Raw genomic sequence first — 17216 nt, 5'->3', positions numbered from 1 at the left:
GATTTAAAAGGCACAACACGTCTGGTGGTGAGAAAAAAAGGGTGGCCTACGAAACGGTGTGGTGAATGCAGCCCAGTGTTGGCACGTTTAGCACCCCGATGATATCGCGGTCCATTGGACAATGTATGAGCATATTTGCTGTCAGGTATTAGAGGGGGGAATAAAATGATAAAAAGCATACACTAAGATACATTTTTCATCCTATTGAAAAGGTATGAGTTTTTCAACATAATCCTACAACTTATATTATATTTAAAAATATATACATCATCAATAAATTAACGTTCGCCTTGATTAATTGATGAAACGCTAATGATTTTGACCAAAAAGTATATTAAGATGATATTTTACTAGTGCACCTCCAAAGGATAAAATTATCATCTATGCAGTTCTACGATACCATTGCATTGGTGGAATTGCATGCAATTCGATGCTTGAGTCGTACCACACTAACAGGTGTTTCGCCATTGTTTGTTTCAAAGTCACGCATATTCGATGATTGCAAAGGGCTATTAAACAAAAATTTAACGAAACAAAAATTAATCACTACATTAAGACAAGGCAAGCGAATGAGAAACGAATGAACGCAAAATAGATCGATTAGTTTCGATCGAAAACGAGCACACCAATCGAGATAACTCTCCGGCTCGAGGGGGATTCGATTGGCCGAGTTCATTCATTCTCTATTCACCACGCGCTCTTGTAGTTGTTCACTCTCTTTCTTTCTCTCTGTTTCCTACGCTCTTTCTCTACACTTCAAAAAAGCAAGCCGGCAAGAGAAACGGTGCTATAGCTTACTTTTACTTTCGCGCTTTTTAGCTTTTATTGGTCCAAAAACATCGACAACGCGAGAACAAAAAAAAACCTCCATTCATCCGTTCATCCACGCGCAATTATATTCACCACAACGAAAGAGACAGAAAGCAGGTCTGCAGAAAGAGAAAAAGGACCAGAGATGGCGAGAGAGAAAGAGAGAGAGAGGGGGGGGAATTTTCCACCCACTTACCCCTACCGAAGGGTGAATTCAACTCATCTGCCCATCTCACCCGCATCGAACAAGACCCGTGTGTCCGCGTTTGTTAAATTATTTGATTAGCACCCGTGGATTACAAGAGAAGCGTCTGAACCCGAAACGTATCACACCACCCTTCTTCACGTCCGGTTGATTGGGGTGGCATCATTTTTTATCCAATCACCCCCACCCAGTGACACCAAAGCGCAAGTGATCTTCCGAACTCTTAAAGTAAATCCCAATTTAAGTATTTCTGATTTTCTGACCTTCATATTTCTCATAATTCCAAACAAGAACGGTTGAGATTTTTGGTTTAAAACCAAATACCATTCCATTAACGAACCACACCAAGTGTGATGCTGCTAATGGGAAACGGAATGAAAAATCTGGTCCACACCCCACCACGCTGCTTCTTCGCAACACACAGCTCTCTCGTTCGCTTTCTCACCCTCGGTCATTTGTCTTTATTCTACTTCCTGTCGAGGAAACGTACCGCCTCCCAGCGGGATGTCCAGAGTGGAAATTTATCGCAAAGCTTTGAAGGGAAAACCATGCGAATGCTAACTAAATTTAGCAGCCTGTTTCACCCACCCATCAATCCACAGCAGCATAAACAACCGAAGCCACAGGCAACATTCGAATGGGGGAGAACGAATAGCGAGCGGATGTGATGGAACCGATCATTTTACCGATTGACATTCGACGAAGAAGCTAGCCCATGGTTGAAATGTTCCAACGAAAGAGCACTACCTAACCTTCGTTATAACAAGGATTTGTTTCATTATTAGTTTCACGCGATACATGAAGGCAAAAGTGGGTTCTTCGTTGCCTTTTATACCTCTGGCATAGCATCACGAACGGTCAGCAGACCATGCCTTAAAAAAAACAGTATCCTGTCAGTGTGCTAAGCGAAGCATAGCTAGGATCATTCGCGACAAATCCTTAATTCATTATTCATTTTCCTCAGAAAAAAAAACAGCAATCGTCTGGCATAAGACGAGCACCGACCTTAACAAGCAACCGACTAGTCTTCAAATCCATAAAGAACGGGGCAGCATATTGATTATCGGTGTTTTTCATTATTAAATGCCATAGCTGTTAAACGCGTCCTGAAACCAAAGGGGTAAGAGTCTGTACAACACCTCCGCGGATGCGAGTGCGCCTGTTACTTTAAAAAGCAATACCCTTGAAACACTCGATCACAGACCAAAAGAAGAAAAAAAAAACACAAGTTAATTTATCACATGCAAACTGGAATGCACCAGAGTACATGCGCTGCGGCGTTCATCCCCACGCGGTCCAATCCTTATCCCTACCTCCAGAGAACGTGCCGCCAACAGATTGTGATTTACTACGGCCCACACCCATCACTCGTTCTAGGGAAAGGGACAACGCGAGGGAATGCCACATGTAAATTTAATGATAAAATAAAAATGGACTAAACCCCAAAGGTCGACTCCAGCCGATGGTAGACAAGGTAGGAGAGGCAACCTATCACCTAGCAGAAGGCAGGAAGCCCCTGGGTCCGTCTGGATAAGGCAGGCAGGCAGGGGATTACATTTTCTTCATGCACGATTTGCCGCATGCAAATGATATGCATTCTCCACCTCTTTCGCTCGCTTCATGTAATGCCGTTCCTTCTTCCAGGCGACTAGGCGACGGACAGAATAGCCCAACCTCTGGGGGAAGCGAGTATGGTCGCGGTCGCTCAATGCAACAACAGTGGCAACAGCAACAACCGAGTGCAATGCAGATATTAAATGCATCTCCCCATGGGTGGTACTTCTCTTTCTCTCTCTCTCTCTCTATCTGTCTTTCCTTTCAAACCATTGGCATAAGTCGTTGCGTCGTTGACGAGCAGAAGAGCAGAGCGCAAATGTCGCAGTTCTTTAACAGACGTACGCAATAGCGTCCGTAAAGCATGGGCAAAATATTATCTTGACGATCGTAGCGGGTTTGGAGGCGAAATGAAACGGAAGAAAATGAACCATCGAAGCTGGGGGTAGTCGGCAAAACGATCTCATCTGAAAACGGAGCTCCGAGTTCATTCCCTGGCGAGTGAGATGAACGGATGATCAACCACCCCTAAGGTGATCAACCTTGGCGTGAACGATGCTTCATCCTTCGTTGGCGATCATGCAAGAGCTAGGAAAAATGCGACACGGTTCATCGATGTTTTCACAATTTACTGCAAAATGTCGAAAAACGAATGTCCGATGAAAAATGAACCTCATCTGTACAGAGGAAGTATCAACGTGTGCTGCATCTCTAAAATGAAGAAATACATTTCACTGTATTCCATCATCCCTAAGGACACAAATTCCAGCGCAACGAGGAATAAATTGAACACATTTTGCAAAAGCCAATGATGGAACCCCGCAAAAAAGGTCAAATTTCATCGAATTAAAATGGCAAGTCGGAAGAAAAAATTCGATGCCAACTCACACAACACTAATTTGATTAGTACTGCTACTAAGCAGAGGTCGTCATGGCAAATGAAAATCGATCTACCTAGGAACCCGGGCGCCACCGAAAACGCGACAACCACGTTAGACATTAATTCATCTTAGCACCCGACGAATTGCGATGAATTGCGGATTGCGAGCAAAAGTTCGATCAGATCATAAGGGAGAAAAGAACCCATCTTCACCCAGAAAACCCACCAAAGAAACTGAGAAAAATGTGTGCGGAAACGAGTGGACGCAACGACGGGAGAAATTGATGGGGGGACTCCAGCGAAGGCAGCAAAGTTGGACGCCCCGCTTCTCGCGCCCATTAATCTTTGCCGATAACCTTTACATTGAGTCATTTAAATTATTCATGCCCGGTGGGTTTCGCAACGCCCGGGCGGACGGCCGGGAAAAAGACGCGGACGAACGGAATGGGAAAATCTGGAATTATTTCACAGAATGACGGGTGGGGGGCAAGGATGGACAACAGCGCGGTGTACCGCTTCACATTTCGTCTGCTGTTACGCGCTCGATGCGTGGCTTTTGGTGATGTCTTCCTGAACTGAACGGGAGGCAAACGATGACGGCTGCTCTCATGGCAACTGTGCCACTTACTGGGTGGTGGGAGAAGTTTGGAGAGTCCCTTCGGACTTGGTTGGAGTATGCGCGCGTGTATGTGGTTGTAAGCATGTGCGTGCATCATTTCAATTAGACTTAATTATCGCCTAGGGTGTGTTTTTTTTCTTCCCTGCACTAGAGGCGCGGTTCTGCTCGTAAGCTCGAATTATCCAGATATGTAGGCATTAAGGATGAACCGATGAAATCGCCGGGTATGGAGCGTTGTAGCGGGGCAACTCGAACAAAATGAAAAGTACAAAAATTATCACATTTTGTTCTACCGCCTGTACTGCTTTTTCATGTACGTGGACTCGCCTTTCGCCTCTTGCGAACGATGGTCACTACTCACTCGATCGATTCATGGGCGTCGCGTTGAGTGTGGAATGAAAATGAACACATTGTCGGTGGTCCCATCGTACACGTGCACTTGTCGCGATCACACCGGACACATGGGTGAGCAAGTTATGAAAAATATTCAAAAACGTACAATGAACAATCTGTTTTTGTACTTTAAAGGCGTGCGGGAAGAAGAGATTGATTTATTGTTAGGTAGGCAAATCAATTACTCAAAGGTGAAAGAACAATGCGTAAATGTTGATTCACGCACCACCAAATTAATATGCAAGGAGTATCGAGAGAACGACATCAATATGAATAGTTGTTTGAGCACGTGACATAGTCGTATTAGTAATCCCAACACCGAGGAAGATATCAACTGTTATTTCGCTCTAGAAAAAACTGAGATATATTTTTCATACGAAAAAAAATCACTCTACCAGTGAGTCTCGTCAAGTCAGTGAGTCCTTTCTTGTGAAAGTGTTGCACCACGCCACAGCATTGCTTGAAAAAGCATAACTGTTTCTCAGGAACAGACTCATTTTGAAAAATCAATAGGCATTTCCTCCCATTACTGGCCTTATCCCGGGCCTGCTCGGCTGGATTACGAGCGATATAAGCAGACAATTTTATTCCCCAAACGTTTTAAAGATGTCAAATAACAAGGAACGACATCGAATATGAAAAACATGTGCACAGTGAAAAATTGAAAATTCGATGTTGAAGCGTTGGTTGACCGAAGCTTGATGAGAATGACGCCAGATATGTCTTACAAATCAGGCAAGCACAATTTACGGCGCCACAGCAGAATAAGAGATGAAATCACAAATTTCAAGCGACGGAGCCTACACTAATTGAATGTTTCAATTATTATTTCCCACTGACGACCATGAGCGGCCCATGCCTGACGACGCGCGTAATTTTAAATCAGCGTTTGACGCGTATTGCAATTTTTCGGTTCAGCGAAAAGATAATTGACAAGATGACATTAACAACGAACAGTAAGAGGCAGATCAGAGAGCATGCTATGCGAGAATTTTCGTCAATTGAATTCAACGAAATTTCAACGAATCATATCGCTGATTTTAAACATTGAAATAATACAGTCTGCGAATAGAATCGAAAGCTAAGGGTTAATCCACTATAAATTTGTGTTGTTTACTTATCAGGTGCTATAACCGTTTAGCAGTCTTTTTGGTAGATGCATTCCACCATCACTCTATCTTAGTTTGGGCCTACTACTCTGTCAATGTGGACATCCTAAAAGAGCTTTCTAATGTCATGACCAGCCCACCAGTGCTCATAGGGGGTCAAAGATCCTTCTGAACATCTTCCTCTCGAACGCTGCTAAGAGAGGTTCATCAGATTTGGACAAAGTTCATATCGCAGAGGTGTATATGAATACAGATAAATGTTTTATATAATTCCAGTTTCAGCCGTCGCCAAAGGTGTTTTGAATGGAGAAATCGAAGCGTTAGCGTGCGACAGGGGATCAAATCTCGCCCCTCCCTCCCCCCCCCCCCCACCCACTCCCTAGAAGACAAGACTGACTATCCAGCTACGAGTAATTCCAAGCCATGAAAGTCTTGGCTAAGCATAGCCAAGGTGGGTCTTGACCGACACCGATTGTCGAATCAATTAAGAAGAAAAATCCCTTAAGGCAGGCTAGTTGTAATGAAGCATGTGGATAAATATATATAAATAGAAATATTTATAGAAATATAGACAATTAAATAGATATATATGTGTTATGGCGATAAAATGCATGGACGCCTTAAAATATAAAGATGTCTGACTAAATAGCTTGATGAAGTTGTAAGTCTTAAGAGACATTACATCTCTAAATGCGAAAGAGTGAACGGCTCCTCTTCTGTCCATTTGATTTTGTTTTATATTGTGTTATTTTGTTAAATTCCACCTACCTTTCGCTTGCGTCAGATAATTGTAGACGGCCGGGGCTGCAACATCGCAGGGAGTTTTACCTTTCTGGTTTTTGAAGGACGGGTCAGCACCTCGCTCGACGAGCATTTTCACCAATTTCAGCTGCCCAGTGATAGCAGCATCGTGTAGTGGAGTATCGTTTTCCAAGCCGGTGGCATTTATGTTAGCTCCTGCCTTAACTAGGGCTAGTGCAACATTGTAATGGCCATGATTACATGCCTCATGAAGAGGGGTCCAGCCTGAAAGAAGACCGGTATAAAAATATAGAATTAGAATAATGTACAAGAAAAGCAAATGAATGAAAACCAGTATAAAGAACTTATATAAATATAATTTCACGCATATGGTGCTTAACAGAATTGACTACACCATTTCAAGATAGAAGATTTCTCTTTACTTTAAAATCTAGTAATATCGTAACTAAATAAACTACAATGGTATCTTTTGTAATATAATAGTATGATGAACGGGCTATAAAACTACTCATGAAGATTACTTTAATAGTGAGGAGTTAAACACTCTTGTCGGACAATTCTTATGTAAACACAAATTACTTACCAGCAAAATCAGTCACATTAGGGTTGGCCCCTTGTTCGAGTAATTTCTTCACTGAATCTTGATCTCCCTTTTTCGAAGCTATGTGAAGAGCCGTTTCACCTCGTTCGTTGATTCGATCGCGAGACGATCGAGAATGTGCTGAACTCGAACTCCCCCCTCCAGGGCTCATTTCTAAAACAAATGGTTTGCATAAATAAGTAATATTGATGAATGTACTCCATAATAGATAGATGTGGACAGAAATAAAACATTAATGCTACCTGCATCATTGCTGCCAGAAGTCATTTGCATCAGCAGGGCCATTTGCTGACGCTCGGACATTGGCGTCGTAACAGCTGGTCGGCCGGATCCTCCTGATCCAGCACCAGACATTCCTCGTGGTCTCGATGATGAAGGCATGCCGCTTACATCCTGAAACAAGAAAGTAGAATAGTTAGATAAAGTGAAAGCAAGCATCAAAGAATCCAAAACAATGCCGGTAATGCTTCGGACTAATTGGAAAGTGTGCCGAGCATGGTGCGGATCGATATAAACAAACCAATCTAGGATGGAAGTTACGACTCGTTCGCTGTCGGAAGTTGGTTCCGGATGTTCCAAAACTTCGTATCCCAACATCCCTACCACATTATCATTTACCGCGTTCGCATGCACGAATGTTGAACAACAACAAAAGTGTACACAAATCCCAAAATACGAAACTTATTGACATTCCCGGTAAAATGCGTCGTTCGATACCAATGTAACCACCAAGCGAACGACTCTTGTTCCGCACGACGCACATTGTAACGTAATTTACACAACAATACCCGTCAGGCGTAAATTTCTATCACAGGAAGAATGTAGCGACATTATTCGTGTACGTTTAAAACCTATTGTTGTCAAGATAAAAGTGGGGTAACATGTTAAAAATATCGAATAAAAACTCACTTTCTTTTGGAAGTTGCTCATTTCAAAGTGACAAATGCTTTCTTCTTCTTCTTGGTTTTGCGCTCCAGATTATTTCTCGCGATGCTGTGAGTGTTGTTCAAATTAAGGTTAGCTTGTTCTTTCACGCTCACGCATCTAATGCGATGTTTACCTTCTTCTGTCACTGTCTTCCGAAAACTGCGTTTAGTTGTCAAGATTTGTTACTTTGTTTATCAAATTATCCGTCTTATATTTTTTCTACTGTAAAGAGCTTAATGCCATATTCATATTTCAATTTTTAAATATTTTAGACAGAACAAACAAATGGCGTTACTAATCATTTATAATGAAAATCAAAGTAAATCTGCTAGCATGTGTTGACATTGAGTTGATACTGTCAAATTGATATGACTATTCCGGGAAACTGCGCGGAAAAGCTGAAGTGTTTTGTTTACGTTCATATTCCATCACCAGTAAAATTTCACAGTTGAACATAAATAAGGAAACTTTAAATCCCTTACGTTTCGAGTGTAAATGGCAAATAAACTTTGGATATCGATATGGAACACATAACCTTGAATCCCTCGGCAGTCTTTCCTAACAGTTGCTACTACGATGAAGCAAAAAACATACGTTTCGATCCGCCTGTTTATGAACAACGATATTGCGCTGTATTGCGGCTGTTGGAGCTCGATTTCTGGAAAGAATCTTTCAAAAAGGTAATATACGATGGCTGAAAAAAAAACACAAGCATGTTATTGTTTCGGGGTTCTTTTTAGATTGTAGAGTTTGGATGTGCTGAGATGAAGTTCTTTCGATTGTTACGCTCACTGCCGGCAGCTGAAACGATATTAGAGGTATTTACTGTTTAAATGTAAATTTTTCATATTTTCGTGCATGGTATTTTATTGTATAAAAGGTTATATCAATACTCCATAAACCCTTTTAAATGTGTTCTGAGCAAAATGACGGTATTGCTAAAAATACTCCTGCACGTCAATTAAAAACCAAACTGTGTATTGCCGTGTATCATATGTGTCGTAAATTATATGTTTTATAAATTTAAAATGAGTAGTATGTATAGAAAGTGATGAGTTGACATACGTTAATCATAAAATAATATATGAATACACTATTTTATGGGATAACTAGGTGTAATAACGCTGTCCCATCATTTCTTCGAAAATAAAAAAAGATGATGCTGACGATTGCTGCATTTTCATGGGAATTACATTCTTGTTACAAAGCTGTTCTTACTTAAAAATGTTCTTGAAAATTTACTATTTTGTCATCTGTAGCGAGCGCGCCCAAAAGTATTGAAGTTTTTGCGGAATACCGTTCCCTGAGGGAAATAAGTCAGCTTGACGTTTTTCCCGTTCTGTCAAAACATGTAAAGTGCGCTGAGCGAGGTTTTTGGCTCTTTGGTAGCTTTCACTGAAATATATAATTTTTGGAATGGCGGTGTTGAACAAAACAACTTATCAAAGTGATTGTGTGGGAAGATAGCCTCCTCCTGGGATTGGCTATATCAAAACACGATCCTCCTTTTACGAGCGTTTCGTATACGCGAAAGAGGAGTGTGTAAAACGAAAGAAGCGTGTGAATCTAGAGGAATACCCCTCTTCTGCACGTCAGTTTCCGCGCCCTACCATTGCACTCTTCCTGTTCATCCTCGTGCGTACGCATGTGAAATACCGACTATTGTGAATGTGTGTGATTTTTGAAAAGCCGCCGTGTGCTAAAACGCAAGGACGTCGACACTTTTGATTGATAAGAAAAAAACCCGCATGTCTGCTTTGTCGAAGCAAGCAGCACCCGGCATTTTAATGTAAATAACATCAATGCTCTTACTCACTGTGTTCCGGTTTGCCGGCATTGGAATACTCTCTTCTGGATTTGTTTGTCTTCCCTCAAAGAAGCATCCGCTATCGGTCCTTACTTGCCCAGCATCAAAATTCTAAGGATATTTAAAGCTCGTACGTTGCAAAACCACGAATGCGATCCTGTGTACCGCCTCTCTGAAGAAGAAACCACGAATAGTATACTCGGTAGTGCAATCTATTCCACAAAGCTCTGGCTAATGTTGATCGCATCATGAGTGAGGAGGACTTTATTTATAGCGCCATCACGGATGATAATATGAACGCGTTCGACTTGAACGTGATTGCCAGCAGCCTAGCAAACACGGACAAGCTGGTACGACAAAATAAGCAGCAAAAGGAAGAAAATGATCAGCTGCGAGAAAAGATATCATCGCTGCGCGAGTCGGCGCTTCAGATTAAGAATCTGTACGAGGCTGAAATGGCGAAAGCGGCTCGAGCGGAAGCCCAGTTAGCGAAGTATGTGAGCCAGTGCAAAGAACTCGAAGAACGATGTCTGGAAGCGGACAGCGACAAAATCAATGCCGACCTGATATTGATGGAGCGACTTGCGGAAAACGACCGAGGTCACGAGGAAAACGAGAAACGCTATCAGACGCTTCTCACCGATGTGATACGCTATTTTTCCCTATCGGATGAGCCAACCAGCAAGAGGCGTGATCTTAAGCAACATTTGGCGACGTTGGACGTCCTTAAACTTCCGGATGATGTGAAAGCGTTTATTCATCAAGCGCCCACTCATCGAAGCAGGCGAAAGAATAGATTATCCAAGCCAGTTACAACGAGCGATCAGAGCAGCCAAACGACACCACCCGAAATGCGGACGTTTGCTATCAATACGGAGGAAGCGTTACGACCAGATCTTAGGCATTTTGGAACTGATCCGCTAGATGCCTCCGAATTATCGCTCTACACCAAGCAGACCACGATGGAGAAAATTTTCTGCGACAAGGGTACCATGCACACCACGTCCACAATCACTAGAGCCACATGTACGTCAGTATTCATAAAACACGTTGACGTTGGGGTTAACTTTCCGGAAGTAACGCACAAGTCGGTGGATGAGATCCTGCGCGAGTGCGTCCCGCTACCACCACTGCTGCTTACCCCAATCACGGAAATACTGCCAATGTACGAGACGGTCGGTATCCAGACTGATCCTCCCGTTGTTCCTAGCCCTGAGGCAATTGAAAAGCCGACGCTCGTATCCTGCGGTACAATTACAAGCTTAAAGAATATCCGCAAACGCATAGATTATCGCGTACCTGACGGATGGAGTCCATTCCAACAGCAGTACTCTTCAGTGGCAGAACAGCTTTACGAGCAGATCAAAAAAGAAGAACTCACGACGTCGGGCTTCAGCTTTGATGGGAATGATACGTTTGAAAACATCCACCCGCGTCTCTCTATGATCTGGTCGCTGCTTGGAGAAACCATTTTTATGCTAACGGGCAGCGGGCGCAGGTTCGATGGCCAGTGCTACAACATGCTAAACGAACAACTCGCAACCATTCGCGACATGATCGAAGCGGACGGACGACGCGAATCTGATTTGATGAGGGAAATGTTTTCTAACGTGCGTGCGACGGTCGTGGCCGCCGCGAGTTACGGGAAGGAAAAGGGATCGTCCATTTTCCCGGTAGACAGCACCACGAGGCAGCTGGAAGTCAGATCTCCTCGCCATAGAACCGATTATGTTTCGCCTGAAATGGATTGCAGTATCGTGGGAGAAAAGACTGGTATTGGGAATGGTACGCAAGCGAGGGATGTTGAAAAACCATTCCCACCAGCCCATATAACCAGATCCTCGCAAACCAAAGACATTAAGAATAGCCAAATAGCTTCTTCGATCGTAATTAATCCAGAGTCGACGCAGACTACGCAGTCGATTGAAGTAAACGGAAAAATGGCATTGGATGCATCGAGAATAGTTGGTAAGTGTATGAAATTTGTAGATCTAGCTTTCATCTTGCATCACGCGCATTAAAACTAATTGCGTATACTCTTTTTGCTTCTTCAGTGGCTCAAAGCATAGCTTTGAATGGGGTCGAACCGGCCGCAAACAAGTGCAGTGTTGAGGAGAAGCAAACTGGTGCTGCTGTTTTATCTTTACCTCAAGCAACATCCAAACCATCCCCTGATAAAGAAGATGACGAGGATCTGATAGCACAACAGTTGCGAATGATGGAAGAAGGAATCGAAGAAGTACGATTACGCACAGCGCCACAATCCTTCGCAGCTCCCTTGCATATTGACACTACGCCGAGCTGTAGTAAAATTTCAGTGGCCCCCCTAGAAGCAGAATTATCTGAAATCGTCGCACCACAAACACAAACTGACGATGAAGAGAGGCTAGACTTAGAACTGCAGTCTATTCTAGCGTTACGGCCAGGAACACCCCCTACAATGTACAGCAAGCCAGCAAGTTGCAGCAGGTCAACGGCAACATTCGTTTCACCGATCAAGGTGAAGGAAACAAATCAGCTGGTGAAGGATCAGTTTAAAACTCCGACCAATCCACCCATCAGCAAGCGAAAGCTTAGGCTCAGAAAATCGGACGAATCAGCCAACATACTACCTCTGAATTCGAAGCGAATACGGCTTGACGAATCGTGTACGGGTAGAACATCACCTACGACCGAGTTCCTTCTTGAGGACGATTGGGATCAAAAATTTTCTTCCATTAAAGCTGCGATGTTGTGCTCATTGACCATACCTTCGTCCCTGCCGCTATCACCTATCGCCGATCGGTTCGAGGATGGAAGCGAGAGTCTTCAATTGGAGCGGTTAGGCGTTGCAAAAGAGCGAGATTCTGAACTAGATGAAGAGATTGGCATGGACATGGTATCAAGTTCTAGAGGCAATTTATCGGTTCCAAGCACAGTTGTACCGATCATCAATCGGATAGAACCGGAAGTTATCGATGATTCACCACAAATGGTGAGCAACGACAATCCGCCAACAGTAGAGAGCCCTCCACCAGAATCAAGTATATATATTGAAACTCAGTCTCAAGACACGAGGTGTGAGGAGCCGATAGTCTCGAATGATAAACGTTCCTCTGTAAGTAGTAAATTATTGCCAGTAGAAAAAGAAAAATATGCTTCCGATGAAGCGGAGATACCGCATGACCTCCTAGAAGATGGAGAAATTGTCGAAGTGGAGAATGAAGTCCCCACCAGCCCGAAAAACTTGGCTATCGAAATTCCTCCTGAAGCAGATCTAGACATTAGCGTCCGGGATTCTCCGATGTCTCCACCGCCTCATGAAATCGGTATCGCAGCTCCGAAGGAATCCAGGAGTGTCCTGTTGGATTCACCACTTTCGCCACCGCTTCCTTGTGACAGTGAGACAGTGCGTGGTTTCGTCCCTCGCACGATACCACTGCATCACGCAGCACTGCACCAGCAGCTACGCCATAAGGTCCAGCAACGTAGCGAACCTGTATATACGTTCATAGCGCGGTATAATCAGAAACGGTGGATAGAGATTTTGAAAAAGAACGGCAAGGGCAACCAGCAAGATCAGCCAACGCTGCAGCAACTGTCCGGGATCTTGACACGCTACCTGAAGCACCCTGACTGGACGGAAGAAATGGTGAATGAAACGATATCAGCTGTGCTGAACTGCACGCAAGATACGCGAATCATATCGACCGCCGTACTCGATATTGTTGTCTCCTGTGGAGATATTGCAGTTAACGTACTATGCTCACCGCCAGCTCCGGCGCTGCCAATAACTCACCAAAAGCTGATCCTGGTCATACGCCATCTAGCGTACGGGATTGAAAAGCTAGACGAGGTGATCATGCGTGATCTGAACAGAAGGCTATTTAAGCTAAAGGGAGATACGATCGCACTGCCGGCTCTCATCGCGCTCACTTTTCTGTATATCGGGCTGGAAGACAGCATACCATCCGAGTTTCCCTGGAAGCGCCACTACGGTGCAAGGTTGTACATCTTCAAGTGCCTGTATTACTTCGGCTTCAAGTGCCTCCCGCTGGTGTACTACGTGCTGCGGGCCTTCCCATTTGCCCTGCCGAAGAAAGGCAGCCCGCACTATGACAATGCGGACGCAATGATCGCAACCCTTCGCACGATTCTGATGAACGTGAATTACGCGGAGAACGGCATGGGATCGGCTGATGCGGGCCTGTATCGAAAGCGAGAGCTGTTGTGGTTGTTGAAAAACACCTACGGCTATCAGCAGATGAGTCCGACCTACGAGGAGCTGGTGGTGAATCTGGTAGAGAAGATCCGTGCCAACAAACTACGCAACGTGGCTTATTCCCTGATACTGGTGGCCAAGCGCAACGGCTACGAGTGGGCCCGGTTGCACATCATCCAGAAGCGCATCTATCCGCTGCTCAACGAGTACCTCAAGCAATTCGAGTTGATGCGCGCAACGGCGCCAGCATCCGGGAGTGGCAGTCCTGGCACGATCGGTGGTAGCACCGGCGGTACCTGCCAATTGGCACCGGGGCTCGACGAACAGATCGTGGCGTGCATTTTCACGATAGCGTCCATCATGAAGACCCAACCGTCGTGTGAAGATGCGACGCGAGTGATGCAGATCTTCACCACTATCGTACAGATAGCGGACGGGCATCCCATGATACAAGAAGAAGCGATCGCGGGGTTGATTAAGTTCAGTCGTTTTGGTTTCGAGGACGTGTTCCAGCGGTTGAGCGGGTGGAACCCGGCCTATCCGATCAGTGATCGGATCAAGCTGATGCTTACTACAATGGTCTATCGGAAACCATCCTCCTTCTGGAGGCAGTTGATCGATAACAGGATAGTATAGAGTTTGGTAGCTTACGCGATACTTCCTCCAGGGTACATCCTCCAGGAGCAATAGTCAGTGGAAGATCAATTATGGGAGAGTGTTGGGGGGATGCACGTTTTGAGATATTTAAAGTAGAAGAAAGAAGAATGTGTAGAGCGTAACATCGTACACGCCCACACACACACACACACATATTTCAGAGTGGTTCCGAATAATATTGTACATGTCTTTAGTAACCTTGATTAGGATTGTCCCAAAACACACCTTTTACCCTGCAAAGCGCAAATATCACTAGCCTTGTTGAATGGCGTCTTGATTTGATGGATTGATTTCAACATTAAATATTTCTGTGATTTAATGTGAAGCGAATTATTTGAAAGCCTCATGCTACACTCTCTTGCTACTACGAATTGTTTCCTATATATTTTGTATTCTTTTTTATCCATCCGTAAAACTTTTTGTTAGTACTTTTCTTCCCCTTTCTCATTTGAGCACGTGGTATCGGCAAGGCCTGATAAAGATCCTGCGTGTAGGGTAAATTATAGCTATAATGAACCATCTATTTTATTTGAATTGTACACTGAAGTAAATCGTGCAGGAAATTCGATAGCGTAAGTGCTGATGTGCACTTATTGTTATTATAATAGTTTTCGTAAATTATCAAGCAATTTTATTAAACTGAAGAAAAAATATTCAAAAATATTGTCTTTACGTGTTTTCTAACGATGCATGATGAAATGGGTATCCGAAAGTGTAAAAAGTAATAGTTGTATAACAAGTTTCAGTTGTCGGCATCAATATCTTTTATATTACACTTCCCTGCATTTTCCACGACAATTTTGCAGGTTGACATTGATGACGACATTTTGCAGAAATGCCGACATTTGGTGCGACCGTTACTCGCCGATTATTTGGCCCCTAGCACCAAATCGCTCTCGGTGGAAGTATGGCGTGGAAATATTGCCGAACCCCACGAGTGCCTGCTGGATACGGACGTTGTGATAGGAATCGAAATGTAAGTAGTTAAAAAAACGTTAAAATCCACTCACGCTAGATTCGTCAACTGTTCTATCATTTCTCCATTGCAGCATAGAACATTTGCATCAGCCAGTGCTGGAAAAGGTACCGGAAAACGTGTTTGGCTACATTAAACCGAAGGTAGCGATGTTCTCCACCCCGAACGTCGAGTACAACGTGCTGTTCGATGGTTTACTAGAGAACGGGTTTCGCCACGATGATCACAAATTCGAGTGGACACGGGCGCAATTTGAAGAGTGGGCCAGTTCGATCTGCAAACGATACCCCAACTACAGCGTAAAGTTTTTTGGTATCGGTCCCCCACCACCCGGGCGCGAGTCAATTGGATTTGTGAGTCAACTGGCGGTATTCGTACATCAGGACTTTCTCCACAGTCTGCCCGAGCCGGCTGTAACGGAGGCGGAGGCCGGGCAAGAAACGAGCCAAAGTGAACAACCCGAAGATACGGCCACGCCGCATACTGATGTCAATCCACGTTCCCAGCTAATGTTTGATGAGGAAATAGGCGAAGTTGTTTTCATGGAACCGCCACAGAACAGCGCCGAAGTAAATGGTTCCGATGATGCCGTTCCTCCGCCTATGGTAGAGGATTGTTTGCATGGAGCAGACGATGTCTCTAATGATGGCCGCTGGAGAGAATACGAGGATGTGAACGACGAACTCGATCAAGAGTTAAGTGACGATGACGACGACGAGGATGCCTTTGGAGGACTCGTTATTCCTGAAGCAGAAATGCGAGATATGCGCACACGAAACGACAGCGGCAATTTCGAAGGGGACGACCTGCCGCCACTCGGCGAAGAATACTGGATGATAACGTGCGAGGTATACCCAGTAGCACCTTTGGATGAACGGTCGCGCGACGAGCGAATCAAGCACGCGGCCGAGTACCAGCTGCGACGGTTACGGAATTTTGGGGACGACTTTCTGGCACCGGAGCAGGATCGGTTCATCATTCCACTGCAGGTCGTGCTAGACTGCATGGTGTCGGATCCAGCCAGTATCGAGGAGTTGCGAGCATGTTTGAGGAACGCGGGATATCAGATCGATGACGAAGACGTGCTGACGCTACCGGTGGAAGAGGAATCCTCGGACGAAGATCGCGTGGACGATGATGCGGAATATGACGTAGACGAGCACGTACAATGGGACAGCGACGAGGAGCCACCACCGGGCATGGTCGTGGAAGGAATGGCTTTGCAAGACTACGATGAAACATGGGATTGAGGCAAAACTTGCTGTTATCTTTATCTTAGTTCTTCCCTGAATTCCACAAATAGCAACTAGAATTATCAACCATGCTGTGGTGTTTTACGAGAATTTACCATATACCATGCGTTGCGAACATGTTTATTTTTTGCAAATTTTCTATAAAATAACAATCCAACTTTAAAGCAGCAAAGAATCTATAAAACAAAAAATAATTCTTAGTATCTTCGATACCTCGCCGTGATCGTGATCATTTACTCGTCGTTTATAGGCTTTTGAAAGGTTGTGAATAAATTACACGTTGAAATGCCATAGTTAATGCTCTCATGGCATGGAATTAAATCAATCTCAGAAAAGGGAAAATAAAAGGAAATACAATACATTCATTACATCAACTAGAACTGCGAATTTTTTTCTGAATCTTTTTTCTGTCGATTACTTTTTGCAGTATTTTTGATAACCATAAAAAATAAATCAGCATGA

At 44.1% G+C, this 17216-nt stretch overlaps 2 protein-coding genes across 2 annotated transcripts in view; one reads left to right on the top strand and one right to left on the bottom strand.

Moving 5' to 3' along the window:
- LOC128725815 (uncharacterized transmembrane protein DDB_G0289901-like) overlaps window positions 1–7863 on the bottom strand; it is a 29766-nt gene extending 21903 nt beyond the window's left edge. The window contains exons 1-4 of the mRNA XM_053819587.1: window positions 7843–7863; window positions 7176–7326; window positions 6916–7086; window positions 6339–6596 (exon numbers count right to left, since the gene is read on the bottom strand). Of these exons, the coding sequence (XP_053675562.1) occupies window positions 6339–6596; window positions 6916–7086; window positions 7176–7326; window positions 7843–7863 (601 nt within the window). The remainder of the gene's footprint in view (window positions 1–6338; window positions 6597–6915; window positions 7087–7175; window positions 7327–7842) is intronic.
- A 518-nt stretch (window positions 7864–8381) lies between these two features.
- LOC128724813 (uncharacterized) lies at window positions 8382–16751 on the top strand. The gene is made up of 4 exons (XM_053818535.1): window positions 8382–8540; window positions 8601–8678; window positions 15332–15501; window positions 15575–16751. The coding sequence occupies exons 1-4, from the start codon at window positions 8382–8384 to the stop codon at window positions 16749–16751; spliced, it is 1584 nt and encodes a 527-aa protein (XP_053674510.1).
- The last annotated feature ends 465 nt before the right edge of the window (window positions 16752–17216 follow it).

This window comes from Anopheles nili, chromosome 3 (genome assembly GCF_943737925.1).
Source record: "Anopheles nili chromosome 3, idAnoNiliSN_F5_01, whole genome shotgun sequence".
Lineage (NCBI taxonomy): Eukaryota > Metazoa > Arthropoda > Insecta > Diptera > Culicidae > Anopheles > Anopheles nili.
This window is presented reverse-complemented; position numbering and strand designations above follow the sequence as displayed.